Source organism: Heloderma suspectum, chromosome 2 (assembly GCF_057233095.1).
Source record: "Heloderma suspectum isolate Gila_16-S chromosome 2, 16-S_ref, whole genome shotgun sequence".
In the NCBI taxonomy this organism is placed as follows: Eukaryota; Metazoa; Chordata; class Lepidosauria; order Squamata; family Helodermatidae; genus Heloderma; species Heloderma suspectum.
In genome coordinates, this window is record NC_139459.1 from 254,034,121 (window position 1) to 254,049,253 (window position 15,133).

Sequence of the window (15,133 nt, forward strand, 5' to 3'; positions counted from 1 at the left end):
GGCCCAGGTCTCCGGGGCAAATACTTCCTTGAAACAGCCTCCCCCATTGGTTGGCTTTGGTTGTCACCTGTCTTCTGAATGTGGGCTAACAAACTGAAATTAATCCAGAGAAGGCAGAGGCCCTGTTGGCTGATGTTGTTGGAACCAGCCTAAGGAAGATGTTTTGCTTGTCCTTAGTGGGCTGGCCAACCCTCCAAAGGAACCAGCGAGCAGCATGCTAACACAGCACGCAGTCCAGCAGCTAGACCAAAGAGGTGGCAGCAGTGGCAGCATGACTCTTGAGGTTTTGGAGGTTTGGTATGTGGATGTAGCTAGGGAAACTCCCAGCTGAAGCATATGAATGGCCTTGGCCAGCTGTTTTTTCTTTTAATGTCCAGGAAGGAAGGGCCTGTCTGGGAGCTGCCAGGAGGATGATTGCCCTCCTTCAGCTGTTCCCTGCTAGAAGGAAAAGAATCTTGCCTTCTAGTTGGAAAGACAGAACAGGAACCTGGGGGATAACTGATGCGTCCCTGTATGAGGCCAAGGAAGCTACTTCGGCCTTTCTTTTCTTAGGGACTGGACCCAATGAAACTTTCTTGGGAAGGAACCTGTCAGGCCTTTCCCTCTTTAAGGGAGAAATGGCCTGCAAAATAAGGTCCATCCATGTGGAGTGCTTGTTGCTAGCCTGAGTCCTAGGAATGCTCTTAGATCTGTCCCATGAGTGGTCTCTCTGTCTAATGGGGTGGGGTGATGGTGGAAGAAGGAGACACTCTGCTCCAGGTCCAGCGACAGCTGACTGTCCCTATCATGACAGCTCTCAGTTCTCTCTCAGGAGTGAGAGAAATTTTGCCTGGAGAACAGTGACTGGTGGAGCTCTGGTGACTTGGCGAACCGCAACAGCTGCATGGGTGCAATCAGTGCTTGGCCTCAGCACAGGCTTTGGAAAGGTGGTGGACAAGTGGCTCTAAGCCAGCAAACAAAATGGAGTGATTCTTTCACCTTCCAGCATGAGGGGAGAAGGAGACGAGGAGGATGGAACTTTCACCTTGCCCTCAGGATCCCATGATGGCTGGACTGCTGAAGGGAGCTGAGTGGCCTTCAGAGGCGCTTGGTATCCTGGGAAGCTGGCAGGGCAGAAGCTGCACTTCCTACTTACGCCCCTCCCCCTCCTTTCTGTTGTTCTGGCTGAACTGGCAAAATACGCTGACTCTTGGCCTTTACCTTGAGATGGGGAAAAATTCCAGCAGTTCACCAGTGTGACAGAGGAGCACATAAGAGGCGACTTCCTAGCCCACAGACTCCCTGGTCATTCCTGACCAGTGTGGCATGGAGAAAGTGATGCTCAAGGAGAGCTGAAAGGGCTTAATGCCAGCTCCTGCTACCTTGGAAAACAAAGCCCCTTCTGTCTTTGGTCTCTGCTTTTCTTTCATTTTTCCTCCCTTAAAGCACCTGAAAGGCTCCATGAAAACCCTGCCTTCCTGACACAGAAAGGAAGACCAACTGGGGATTGGAAGGAAGCAACACCTTTCAACCCCTTCATGGATCACTGCCTTGTTGTGGCGAAGGGGCTTGCGTAACTCAATGAAGCCATAAGCTATGCCGTGCAGGGCCACCCAAGACGGACAGGTCATGGCAGAGAGTTCTGACAAAATGTGGTCCACTGGAGAAGGAAATGGCAACCCACTCCAGTATTCTTGCCAAGAAAACCCCATGGAACGTATCACAAGGCTAAAAGAGATGACGCCGGAAGATGAGCCCCTCAGGTCGGAAGGTGTCCAATATGCTACTGGGGAAGAGCAGAGGGTATTTCCAAGTAGCGCCAGAAAGAGTGAAGCGGCTGGGCCAAAGCCGAAAGGACACTCAGCTGTGGATGTGTCTGGTGGTGAAAAGAAAATCCGATGCTGTAAAGAACAATATTGTTTAGGAACCTGGAATGTCAGATCAATGAATCAAGGTAAGCTGGAGGTGGTCAAACATGAGATGGCAAGACTGAACATCGACATCTTGGGAATCAGCGAACTAAAATGGACAGGCATGGGCGAATTTAATTCAGGTGACTATCATATCTACTATTGTGGGCAAGAATCCCTTAGAAGAAATGGAGTAGCACTCATAGTCAACAAAAGGGTGGGAAAAGCAGTACTGGGGTACAATCTTAAAAATGATAGAATGATCTCAGTACGAATCCAAGGCAAACCATTCAACATCACAGTAATTCAAGTCTATGCCCCAACCACTGAGGCCGAAGAAGCTGAGGTTGATCGGTTCTATGGAGACCTACAACACCTTCTAGAACTAACACCAAAAAAAGATGTCCTCTTCATCATAGGGGATTGGAATGCTAAAGTAGGAAGTCAAGAAATCACCGGGATAACAGGCAGGCATGGCCTTGGTGTACAAAATGAAGCAGGACAAAAGCTAATAGAGTTTTGCCAAGAGAACATGCTGATCATAGCAAACACTCTTTTCCAACAGCACAAGAGGCGACTCTACACATGGACGTCACCAGATGGTCAATATCGAAATCAGATTGAATATGTCCTTTGCAGCCAAAGATGGAGAAGCTCCATACAGTCAGTAAAAACAAGACCTGGAGCTGACTGTGGCTCAGATCATGAGCTGCTTCTTGCAAAATTTCGGCTTAAATTGAAGAACGTCGGGAAAACCACTAAACCGTTCAGGTATGACCTAAATCATATCGCTGATGAATATACAGTGGAGGTGAGGAATAGATTTCAGGGATTAGACCTGATAGACAGAGTGCCTGAGGAACTATGGACGGAGGTCCGTAACATTGTTCAGGAGGCAGCAACGAAATCCATCCCAAAGAAAAAGAAATGCAAGAAAGCAAAGTGGCTGTCTGATGAGGCTTTACAAGTAGCTCACGAAAGAAGGGAAGCGAAAAGCAAGGGAGAAAGGGGAAGATATACCCAACTGAATGCAGAGTTCCAGAGAATAGCAAGGAGGGACAAGAAGGCCTTCTTAAATGAACAATGCAAAGAAATCGAGGAAAACAACAGAATGGGAAAGACTAGAGATCTCTTCAAGAAAATTGGAGATCTCAGGGGAACGTTTTGTGCAAAGACGGGCATGATCAAGGACAAAGAAGGCAGGGACCTAACAGAAGCAGATGAGATTAAGAAGAGGTGGAAAGAATACACAGAAGAACTATACAGGAAAGATCTGAATGTCCCTGATAGCCATGATAGTGCGGTCACTGAACTTGAGCCGGACATCCTAGAGAGTGAAGTCAAGTGGGCCTTAGCAAGCATTAGTAACAACAAAGCTAGCGGAGATGACAGTATTCCAGCCAAGCTATTTAAAATCCTAAAAGATGATGCTGTTAAAGTGCTGCATTCAATATGCCAACAAATCTGGAACACTCAACAGTGGCCACAAGACTGGAAAAGGTCAGTTTACATTCCAATTCCAAAGAAGGGCAGCGCCAAAGAGTGTTCAAACTACCGCACAATTGCGCTCATTTCACATGCCAGCAAGGTGATGCTCAAAATCCTACAAGCTAGGCTTCAGCAGTATGCGAACCGAGAACTACCGGAAGTACAAGCTGGGTTTAGAAGAGGCAGAGGAACTAGAGATCAAATCGCCAACATTCGCTGCATCATGGAGAAAGCAAGAGAATTCCAGAAAAACGTCTATTTCTGCTTCATTGACTACACTAAAGCCTTTGATTGTGTGGATCACAACAAACTGTGGCAAATTCTTAAAGTGATGGGAGTACCAGACCACCTTACCTGTCTCCTGAGAAACCTGTACGAGGGTCAAGAAGCAACAGTCAGAACCAGACATGGAACAACCGATTGGTTCAAAATTGGGAAAGGAGTACGACAAGGCTGCATATTGTCACCCTGCTTATTTAACTTATATGCAGAGTACATCATGAGAAATGCCGGGTTGGATGAATCAGAGGTCGGAATTAAGATTGCTGGGAGAATTATCAACAACCTCCGATATGCAGACGATACCACCCTAATGGCAGAAAGCGAAGAGGATCTCAAGAGCCTCTTGTTGAGGGTGAAAGAGGAGAGTGCAAAAGCTGGTTTGAAACTCAACATTAAAAAAACGAAGATCATGGCATCTGGCCCCATCACTTCCTGGCATATAGAAGGGGAAGAAATGGAAGCAGTGACAGATTTTACTTTCTTGGGCTCCAAGATCACCGCAGACGGTGACTGTAGCCATGAAATTAAAAGACGCTTGCTCCTTGGGAGGAAAGCTATGGCCAACCTAGACAGCATAGTAAGAAGCAGAGACATCACCTTCCCGACAAAGGTCCGTCTAATCAAAGCTATGGTTTTCCCAGTAGTAATGTATGGCTGTGAGAGCTGGACTATAAGGAAGGCTGAGCGCAGCAGAATTGATGCTTTCGAACTGTGGTGCTGGAGAAGACTCTTATGAGTCCCCTGGACTGCAAGGAGGTCAAATCAGTCCATCCTAAAGGAAATCAACCCTGAGTGCTCATTGGAAGGACAGATAATGAAGCTGAAGCTCAAATATTTTGGCCACCTAATGCGAAGAGAAAACTCCCTGGAAAAGACCCTGATGCTGGGAAAGACTGAGTGCTCATTGGAAGGACAGATAATGAAGCTGAAGCTCCAATATTTTGGCCACCTAATGCGAAGAGAAAACTCCCTGGAAAAGACCCTGATGCTGGGAAAGACTGAAGGCAAAAGGAGAAGGGGACGGCAGAGGATGAGATGGCTAGATAGCATCACGGATGCAATGAATATGAACTTGAGCACGCTCCGGGAGACAGCGCAGGACAGGAAGGCCTGGCGTGCTATGGTCCATGGGGTCACGAAGAGTCGGACACGACTGAACGACTGAACAACAACAACAACAACACCTTTCAAGGAGAGGCTTGAATGAGTCTTGTCTTTCTGATCCCTGGAGATGGTCCCTAACCCAGAGCTGAATGTTCTTTTGTTTACCAGGTATGTGTATGGGGGGGGGGGGCAGGGGATATAGTTTTCTCTTCATCAGGATCATTAAAAGGAGTTAATGGTAATCTGTGATTTAAAGGAGGATTATGGCATGGCAGTTCAGCTACAAATAATCTAATCTACCAGAGGGCACAGAGAGGTGGACTGATTTCCTTTATTTTCCATGGATTGATGGTGTCCCATGCTCTGTTCCACCCATTTTTCAATTTTTCTTGGGAATTCTTTTAACTAGGCTTGAAATTTGGGCATGCACAGTTCCTTTCATTCGTTTCTGTTATTCATTCATTCATTCATTCTTCTTGCAAGTAGGCCATGCGCATGAGTGACTGTGCACATTAACATAGCTGCTGCTGCTGCTTCTTCTTCTTCTTCTTCTTGTTAGTGAAAGTATAGTATTTAAATTATACTATAATTTGAGCTCCTTTACAGACTTTGAAAATTCCCTGCCAAGAAATGCATAAAGAGAAAAACAGATCACCCAGACAGCAGTGTAATCAATATAAGAAAATGGTAGACCAGTTTCACCCGGATCCAGATCAGGAGGTCTGCAAAAAATGTAAGTTAAAGCGCCCAACAATGCCTGCCTGTTAACTCCAGTTAAACAGAAACTCCAGCTAATCTATCAAGTGCTTTAACTAAAAGGGAATCCAATAAGATTGCATGATTAAATATAAGGAAAACATTTCTTGAGAAAAAACTCTTTGCACACAGAGTATCTTCCCTTCCCTCTCATGCAGCCACTCTTGGATTGCACACTTAGGGCCAAACCAGATGTGATATTATATATGTCTCTGCACTTAAAGAGCATTTTTTTAAAAATGCAAATAGCATCTGTAGTGCTAGGGGGAAGGGGTGATTTATCATGATTACAGCAGGCAGGAAGTGGGAATTTAACCCTTCCATCCCCTGCTGCGGCCCTGACAAAAACCACCAATCTAAAGCTGTTGTTGCATTGGGAGGAAATCCTACATTGGAGACAAGATCATGTCCCGATCATCCTTAGATGTGGATTGTCTGGACTGGGGTGAAACTATTGGAACAAGCCTGGTCTTTACTGGAATTCATTCTACTGCTGTCCAGGTGATCTTTTTTCTTTATACGAATTTCTACACAGGGAATTTCAAAGATGGTAAAGGACCTTATATTTAACCACTGACCAAAAAGAAACGCTCATGTACCTGGCATGCCTGCAGATAATTTTTTTTTTTTAAACGAATGAATGGGAGAAATGAGGAAAATTGCAGCAAGAGCATACTGAGCATGCATTCAAACTGAAGGAATAGCAGAAGACAAATGTATCGAGTCCTGCTTCATGGCCAGAACCAAGTAATTCCTAATGTAATCCTATCTATGCATGCATACTCAAAAGTAAGTCTCATTGAGTTCAATGTGGCTTACTCCTAGGTAAGTGGGTGTAGGACTGTAGCCTCAGAGCTTCAAAATCTGAGCTAAATTTCAGAGGTGGTAGTGGTGGTGGGGAATGTTGGAAGCATCCCTATTTTTTAACAGCAGATATTTTACTGAAAAGGACTGTATCAATCACAGGTCTACCCTCCCCTACACCCCCACTTCCTATTTAAAGCTTTGGCACAAGAAGAAAATTTCTTGCTCATCCCACAAAATCTCAAATGTAATCTACACTCCTGCCCCAAAGCAATAACAATCTTCTGCAGAAAATTCAATCTCGGATATAAATCTAAAGACAAGATTAAAAGGTACGTACTGATCTGTGATAATATTTTGCATTCGTATACTTGGAAATAACAGGTAAATGCAGAAACTCAACACCTGAAAACATTTCAATTCCAATCTGCTCGTGCAATTCATTCACAGGAATGTTGTATCCATGAATGCTTTTGCCATCCTGCCCCAATTCATGTTCAGAATTCTGAACTTTACTTAAGTCACGCTCCCAGCTCTTGTGGCTTATGTCTTCTATGGTACCAATACATGGTCAGTCTAGGTTTGCAAAAGAAAAAAATCTCCAATTACACACAGAACCTTGAAACTAAGCCAGTTTAGAGGGCTTGTTCACAACATCAACAGTACATCACTGAGATGAGGAGGCAACAGGAAGGAACAGTGTTTGACACACAAAAGAGAAAGCGGCCGAGTCCCTGCTATTTAGGAAATCCTATAAGTGTTTAGGAGATGGGAAAGTTGGGGAAGGAACCCAGGCAGAGGAAAACACAACTAAAATGAGTAAAACAGCAGCTTTGCAGAAGAATCCCCACAGCATGGTCCATTTTTCAACTCCCCATTTTCTTTCCTTTGCAGTATTTCAGTGCATGGTGCTGCAACGCCCTTCTTGTGTGCTGCAGTGCCCTTCAGAGCCCAGCCTGGATGATCAAGGACATCAGTGAGCCCTGGATCTTTCTGATCAGTCTTTTTTTAAATTTTTTCCTCTGAGCATGGCAGGGGGCCAGGGAAGCACTCAGCTGAGTTTTGCCCATGTAACCTTGTACAGTTTACAGAAGAGCGAGAGATAGCCTCCACCCACCACCACTACCTCAGAACGCTATAGTTCTGATTATGTGACACTTATGTGTAGTCTTGCATCAAAACCAAAACTTAACAGCCACCTTCAGTGGGAATTTGAGGCTGTGAGCAGCTTTCGGGTTGAATTAAACTGATCACTGGCAGAATGTATGTGTCTTTCCCATGCCCTGTTTGTGAATTAATAAGTCGGCCACCCAGCCCTGGTAGGTAGGTAGGTAGGTAGGTAGGAAGAGAGAGAGAGAGAGAGAGAGAGAAAGAAAAAAGAAAGAAAGAAAGAAAGAAAGAAAGAAAGAAAGAAAGAAAGAAAGAAAGATTATGAGCAGATTGCAGAGAAGTCCTGTTCAGGGTTATTAACACCCACCTGAAAGAGCACAACTTGTACAGCAGTCTTCATCATACTGGGTTCCAAAACAAGGACAGATGTTGCTATTTTGTTACATACAGCAATTCATTTCCTATGACTAGTGCCAGGTCCCAAGACTGCATGGAAGCTCTGCTCCTTAGGACGGACTGTACTTACTTAGTGGTGAAGTGCATTCTGCACATGTTCAGAGGCAGTGGTGTCCTGGAGGGGGAACACAGGGAAGCACCACTCCGGGGCTTTTTTCAGAGCAAGAGCATGGGCATCATCTGCCAGAGTGCTAGGCTAAGTGACAGTCTCACCTTGCTCTGACAAGTGAATGACAAGATCCTGAGACTTTGGAGTTTTACTATTGTTTGTGACAGATTAGCAAAGAGGAAGTCACAGAATGAGGAAATGATCGAGCAGAGGCTAGATCCTTCTTTCCTTTTCTTTGTCAGGATTCCTACTTCACACTAGCAATTTAAATTCTTTGCAAGCCTGCTTCGCAGTTAAAAGCTGAACACCAGGTATGGCTAATATACAAGGTATGAACGCTATATAACAAAATTATTGGCATTCTGTTTTAATGATTTTAATATGGCATTTTAATCTTTTATCTTTTTTTTACTATTGTACTTCTTGTGTTCACCGCTCCAGATTCTGTTTAGAATGGGGAGCGGTATACAAATGCTGTAAATAAATAAATACGTATATACACAAATATTCAAGGTAATATGCAAACAAACCCAATGCATCAGCCTTAAAATCTAACAAGATGTACTCCTGCTATGGGCTCAACAACTCCTTGAGTGAAAGCTAACCTGAAGAAGTATTAATATAGCACATTTAATTTGTTGCACAGCAGGAGTGATGACATTATCTGCCAGAGTGGTATTTGCCCCTGTCATACACTTGGAGGGCTGGAGGACCGGTCTGGCCTGGGATGTGATTCCTTGGTTGGGTAGGCTTGGCTCAGACAGTGACTGGTCCAAGGGCACCTGTGAAATTCATGGCGTCTCGGGGATGTGAACCCAGGTCTCCCACTCAAAGCCCAACATGGTAACCACTATTCTGTGACTGTCAGCTGTCAGGACAGGACGTTGGTGCAGAAGCCCAAGGCCTCACACAGCAGAAGCAGCAAGATGGCCCCCGACTGCACTAGGGCTGGCTTAGCACATTTTGAAGGGCGTGGAGTAATACATATTACCTTTTAAAGAGCCCCCTGCCCCCCGTAAGACCATTATGTCCAGAGTCTAAAATTACCTGATTGCACCGCTACTATCGGCTGATCTTAATTTGCTATGTACCGCTGCTGTTTGGATATAATGGATCGACACAGGTGCCAACATTTTTTGAGTCTTCTTGGGCCCATGGCTATCATGATGAGTTCCTGCCTGTCACTGACCCAGCACCATGTTTGTACCGAACAAGTTGCATTGATTTGAAAAAGAGCAAGAAGTTTAAAGTAGAATCAAGTATTTGTGGCTGCTCTTGCATTTCCTGCTACTGCTTTTCTCCACTGATCTTTCTTCAAAAACGATCAGGGCCCAAAGAAGTCAATTTTTCACTTGGTTTTCTGTCTCTACCACATTAATCTGGTCCACACAACATGACAGCTTAATTTATGCTCAGGGACTGACACCTCGTGCCAGGTGCCCGTGGGCACCCAGCTTGCCATGGCTTGTCGTGCTGTGCAAACAGGTGGCAGGGGTTGTTTGAGGGTTAGACAATGCTCAAATAACTGATGGCTTGTTTCACAGTTATTTGAGGGTTGTCTAATCTTCAAACAACCCCTGCTGCCTGAGCTCACATGACATGACAAGGCACAGAAAGCTGGGTGCCTAGGGGCACAATGCAAAAATGGCACCTATTGGGTGCCCAGCACAGCACAACAGCTTCTGTGGATAAATTAAGCCACAGTGGACTGTCAGAATGTGTGAACAGGCCCACTGCCTTGCACAACTGGATTTTTTTGCAGGGCTGGGTGATGAGAATGCTTTTCCCGTGTATTTTGCACACTTGAACAATCAATGAGCGTTTTCATGGATTCAAACTTCTGTAAACAAGGCAGCCAATGGAATTTCATGACAAAGTCAGGGAATAATGTTTCTGGCACTGGCTAGCCAACTGCTGTTGAAATGTAAGTTCAGCCAGCCCTGTCCCACATAAAAAGTATGGTTCAAGCTCTGGAAACAAATACTGTCCAAAATCCAAATGTGTAGTGTGGACAATATTTATTTATTTATTTCATTTCATTTCATTTCATTTCTATACCGCCCAATAGCCGAAGCTCTCTGGGCGGTTCACAAAAATTGGACAAGCATTTGAAAGCAGAAAAGAATAAATACCATTGGTCTTATGCAGCTTATTCTATCACTTTAGCTTAATGGGACTGAATTTTAAGAGGTCTATTTTTAATGTGTACAGTTTATCAGTTTATAATTACCCATATTAGATGTACAATTTCTTAGGCCATTAATATCACAAGTGGTACTTGTCAAAAAAGCCCGTATAGCTATTTTCACTGGCACAATTGAAAAGAAGGAAAGCTGGACTTCAGTCAGCTGTCAGGCTTTAAAAAAATTGAATAAACTATCAGCAACTCTTCATACTTGGGTGTGAAGCAACTCTTCATACTTTCATGTTCTTCATGCATGAATGCTTACCTATTGCAGAGATGAATTTAGTAAGTCTCAAACAAGCCCAGCAATTTGGCAAAAATAAAACAAAAAGTCAACCACAGTGGAAGGGAATTCTCTAAAAAGGTGTGGTAGTGCAGCTGGGATAACTGGAAAATGAAGGCAGACAGTGCTTAGGTAGCACAAGCTATTGCCCCCTCACAGAATGCTTAAAATCTGCTCCTTCTTAGCTGCTGCTCTCTTTTATTTCTTTTATATTCTTTTATATTGTTGTATATAAAATTAGGGATTCTGTTGGTGTACCGCCTACCCCGCTGCCCATCAGACTCCCTGCCTGAGCTGAAGGAGGTGGTCTCGGACTTGGTGTTGAGGACCCCCTAGGATGATGGTCCTGGGGGATCTCAACTTCCATGCCGAAGCCGCTGTATCCGGGGCAGCTCAGGACTTCATGGCTGCCATGACAACCATGGGGCTGTCCCAACATGTCATAGGCCCAATGCATATAAAAGGACACACACTTGATCTGGTTTTCTCAACTGGGCAGGAGGACAGTGATCTGAAAGTGGAGGAATTAACATCTGTCCCTTTATCATGGTCAGATCACTTCCCGTTGAGGTTTAGACTCTTGGCAGCCTTCCCCCTCTGCAAGGGTGGGGACGTATTAAAATGGTCCGCCCCCAGAGGCTAATGGATTCCGATGGATTCCAGAGGGCTGTGGGGATTTTCCTGCTGGTATGACTGGTGCTCCTGTCGAAGCCCAGGTCACTCTGGGCTCGGGTGGTTGAAACACAGAGATGACTTGGGTGGTTGACACGACGGCGCCCAAGCGCCCTCTCCCTCTGAGCAGAGCCCAGACAGCTCCTTGGTATACACCCGAGCTGAGGGCAATGAAGCAAGAGGGGAGACGGCTAGAACGCAGGTGGAGGAAAACTCGTGCTGAGTCTGACCGAACACAGGTAAGAGCCCACTATCAAGCCTACTCTGTGGCGGTGAGGGTGGCAAAGAGACAGCATTAGTGTCATCCAGCGGAGATTTTCCGAGTGGTTCGCGGCCTGTTACATTCTGAGCCGGGGAGAGAGATGGTAGAACCCTCAGTGGCATGCTGTGATGAGTTTGCAAGGCACTTTGAAGAGAAAGTTGCTCAGATTTGTCATGAATTGGACACCACGATTAATGCAGTTCCATTGGTAGAGATGTTCAGAGAACCGTCTGGTCCAGTTTTATTGGATGAGTTCCAGTTATTGAGGCCTGAGGATGCGGACAAGGTGCTTGGCCAAGTCCTATCAACCACTTGTGTGCTTGACCCTTGCTCTTCATGGCTTATTAAATCAAACAAGGCGGGGATGTCCGGCTGGGTCCAGGAGGTTGTAAATTCCTCGAGAGAGGGAGTGGTGCCAGCCGCTTTAAAAGAGGTGGTAATTAGACCACTCCTGAAAAAGCCTAACCTGGACCTGGAGGATGTTAACAATTATAGGCCAGTGGCCAACATCCCCTTCCTCGGCAAGGTGCTTGAGCGGGTGGTTGCTGGATAGCTCCAGGCACTGTTGAATGAAACAGATTATCTAGATCCATTTGAATTGGGCTTCAGGCCTGGGTTTGGAACGGAAACTGCCTTGGTCACCCTGTGGGATGACCTCTGCCGGGAGAGGGACAGTGGGATTGATTCTCCTGGACCTCTCAGTGGCTTTCGATAACATCGACCATGGTATCCTTCTGGATAGGTTGTCTGGGTTGGGAGTTGGAGGTACTGCACTGCAGTGGTTCCGCTTCTACTTGGATGGTGATTCCAGAAGGTGGTGCTGGGGGATTATTGCTCTGTGCCATGGCAATTCTGCCAGAGGGTTCCAAAGGGCTCTGTTTTATTCCCCTTGCTGTTTAACATCTACATGAAACCACTGGGGGAGGTTATCCGGAGGTATGGGCTGAGGTGCCATCAATATGCAGATGACACCCAGGAGTACCTCTCTTTCTCATCAAACCCAGGCTATTCTGAATCAGTGCCTGGGCACAGTAATGGACTGGATGAGGGCCAATAAACTGAAGCTCAATCCAGACAAGACGGAGGTACTGTTAGTGGGTGGTTCGTCTGCCCGGCTAGGTGATATTCAACCTGTTCTGGAGGGGGTTGCATTCCCTCTAAAGGATCACGTTCGTAGTTTGGGGGTGCTCTTGGATCCAGAACTGTCACTTGAGGCACAGGTGAACTCAGTGGCACGGAGCACTTTTTATCAGCTTAGGCTGGTATACCAACTACACCCTGATCTGGACAGAGATAGCCTAGCTACACTTATCCATGCTCTGATAACTTCTCATCTGGATTAGTGCAATGCGTTATACATGGGGCTGCCTTAGAAAACGGTCTGGAAACTTCAGCTGATCCAAAATAAGGCAGCAAGATCGTTAACAGGGACTGGTCAGTGAGCTCATATTATGCCAGTACTTTTTTAGTTGCACTGGCTGCCAGTCCATTTCTGGGCCCGATTCAAAGTGCTGGTATTAACATTTAAAGCCCTTAATGGCTTGGGGCCAGGTTACCTGAAGGATCGCCTCCTCCCATATGTGCCTGCCCAGACCTTAAAATCATCCTCAGCAGCCCTTCTCCATGAGCCCCTGCCAAACAAAGTGAGGCAGGTGGCTACTAGGAGGAGGGCTTTCTCTGCTGTGACACCCCAGCTGTGGAATGAGCTCCCTAGTGAGGTTCGCCTGGCACCTATATTGTATTCCTTCTGGCACCAGGTGAAGACCTTTTTATTTTCCCAGGCATTTTAGCTTTCTGGACTTTTAGATCTGTTGTTTTAAATCTGTATTTTAAATTCCTGCACAGCTGGTAGGTTTTATTGTGGTTGTATTGTTATATTGTGGTTTTAATGTTCTATATATTTTACATTGTTTTATTGTGTGCTGTTTGGTTTTAATTTTTGTGAACCGCCCAGAGAGCTTCGGCGATTGGGCGGTATAGAAATGAAATAAATAAATAAATAAATAAATAAATGTCACAGAATGTTTAAAAGTTTCCTCTCCTGATGTCAGATGGCAACTGAGGGATTGCGAAGTCCAATAACTGAAACAAGCTGAGCCATAGCGAGGAACTTTGAGCAAGGCAGGGAAAAAGAAGCATGTAAACTTAAAATATGATAGCAGCAGTGCAACTAAACCAAGCAAACCAAAACCCTCAAACCTGCAACAGACCTGATGGGGGATGAGTCGCTGGACGTAGAGGAGGTGGGCATAGGGCTGGATGGTGCAGAGAACATAGGCCAGGACGGTGAAAGGGGTGACGTTGGACTTGGATTCTGAGGGCTGCAAGACAGAACAGATAACTCATCAAGACACAGCAAAGCACAACACAGACAGATACACACACTTAAGGCATGATTCAACAGTAATATGTGCCTGGGAAATCTGCACGGCACCAGAGAAAACTCCAAATGGAAGAGCTGGGAACTATGGGAAAAGGTTCCAAGGCTGGAGGTCTGTTTCTTGGACTACCACTCACACATACACAGCCAGACCTCCCCGTCACCCCTGCCTTGTCATTCCCTGGCTAGCAAGCTTGTGTCTTTGCTGGAGTCAGTGATTGCATTCCAAGCTACTGAGGCCACCTTATTGCACACAGCTGCTTGTGTTTTCTCCTCAGCTACCTACCTGCTTTGTTTCAAATATCCCCCACTGATTGCCAGAGGTTGCTGGTCACATTTCTCAACAATTAGCAACATCCGCAACAGACCCTCTTACTTTGTTTCAGTTTGTTGCAGTGCTACGAACAGAAGGGGGGGAAAAAACATTCTCTGGGTCACAATCCGTAGCACATGAAAATGATTTCCTGTTTACATTTATGAGTAAATGAGCCTCGTATGCTGGAAACCCAGAGGAGTTCATTATCAGAAGGGTGGCAAGGAAGGCCTGCTAGAGTTGTCCCAAATGGAATGCTAGTAAGGTCACCCCTTCCACCACCAACCCCCCCCCCCAAACAAACAACCCAAATAAACCCCACAGTAAATCAGGGAGATGGATGATAGAGATGAAAAACAGAGACTCCACTGAGGAGGCCTCAATAAAATGTCAATTTCGTATGCCTTCTGTGACTACCCAATCTTGACAATGCAATGGACTTCTCATGTGGAAGAAAAGAGTTAACAGATTCACGTTCAACAATTTCTAAACACACAGATAACAACAGATTTCTGCCATTGCAGATATAAGACCTATTCTTTGCTGTCCACAGATAAACATTGTTGATATCTATATGTTAAATGTATAAATAACCATTAGAAACCTAATTTGAGGCTTCCCACATGGACCCATCTGCCTCACCAAAATGGAGGAAAAAAGTAGGCAGCAGTCTGCATGAAGATTGCATAATGCAAGTTATACATATAGGTGGAAATTTAGAAATAATTTAAAGAGAAATACAGTACATTTCACCGTAATGTGGAAGACTGTGACCAGATGACCTGTGTGCCTGTCTGCTCAGTCTGTTGTCCAGGTGCTAACAGGTGACAGGCAACCGTTCTTATGGTTATCTTTGAACTGGAATCGGACAGCAAAGCCCTTCAAAGAGGCAACTATCCTCTATAAAAGAGGCCACATGGCCATTAGTTTGGAGCTGATTACTTGGATGTCAACCGGATTGCCCTCAAGACTAACACACAGAACGTCATATATAGAGATGTATCTGAAATCCCCTCCCTCCAAATATCACCCCAGATTTG

General features: G+C 45.3%; 1 protein-coding gene across 4 annotated transcripts in view; it reads right to left on the minus strand.

Moving 5' to 3' along the window:
* The window catches only part of ARHGAP26 (Rho GTPase activating protein 26), a 363,812-nt gene that overhangs the window by 31,807 nt on the left and 316,872 nt on the right, over positions 1 to 15,133 (minus strand). For 3 of the 4 annotated variants that reach the window (XM_084838781.1, XM_084838783.1, XM_084838782.1), the window contains exon 21: positions 13,611 to 13,721. In XM_084838781.1, coding sequence (XP_084694907.1) covers positions 13,611 to 13,721 — 111 coding nt within the window. Of the gene's footprint in view, positions 1 to 13,610; positions 13,722 to 15,133 lie in introns of those variants that run through there. The other variant, XR_014788384.1, reaches the window with a different exon arrangement.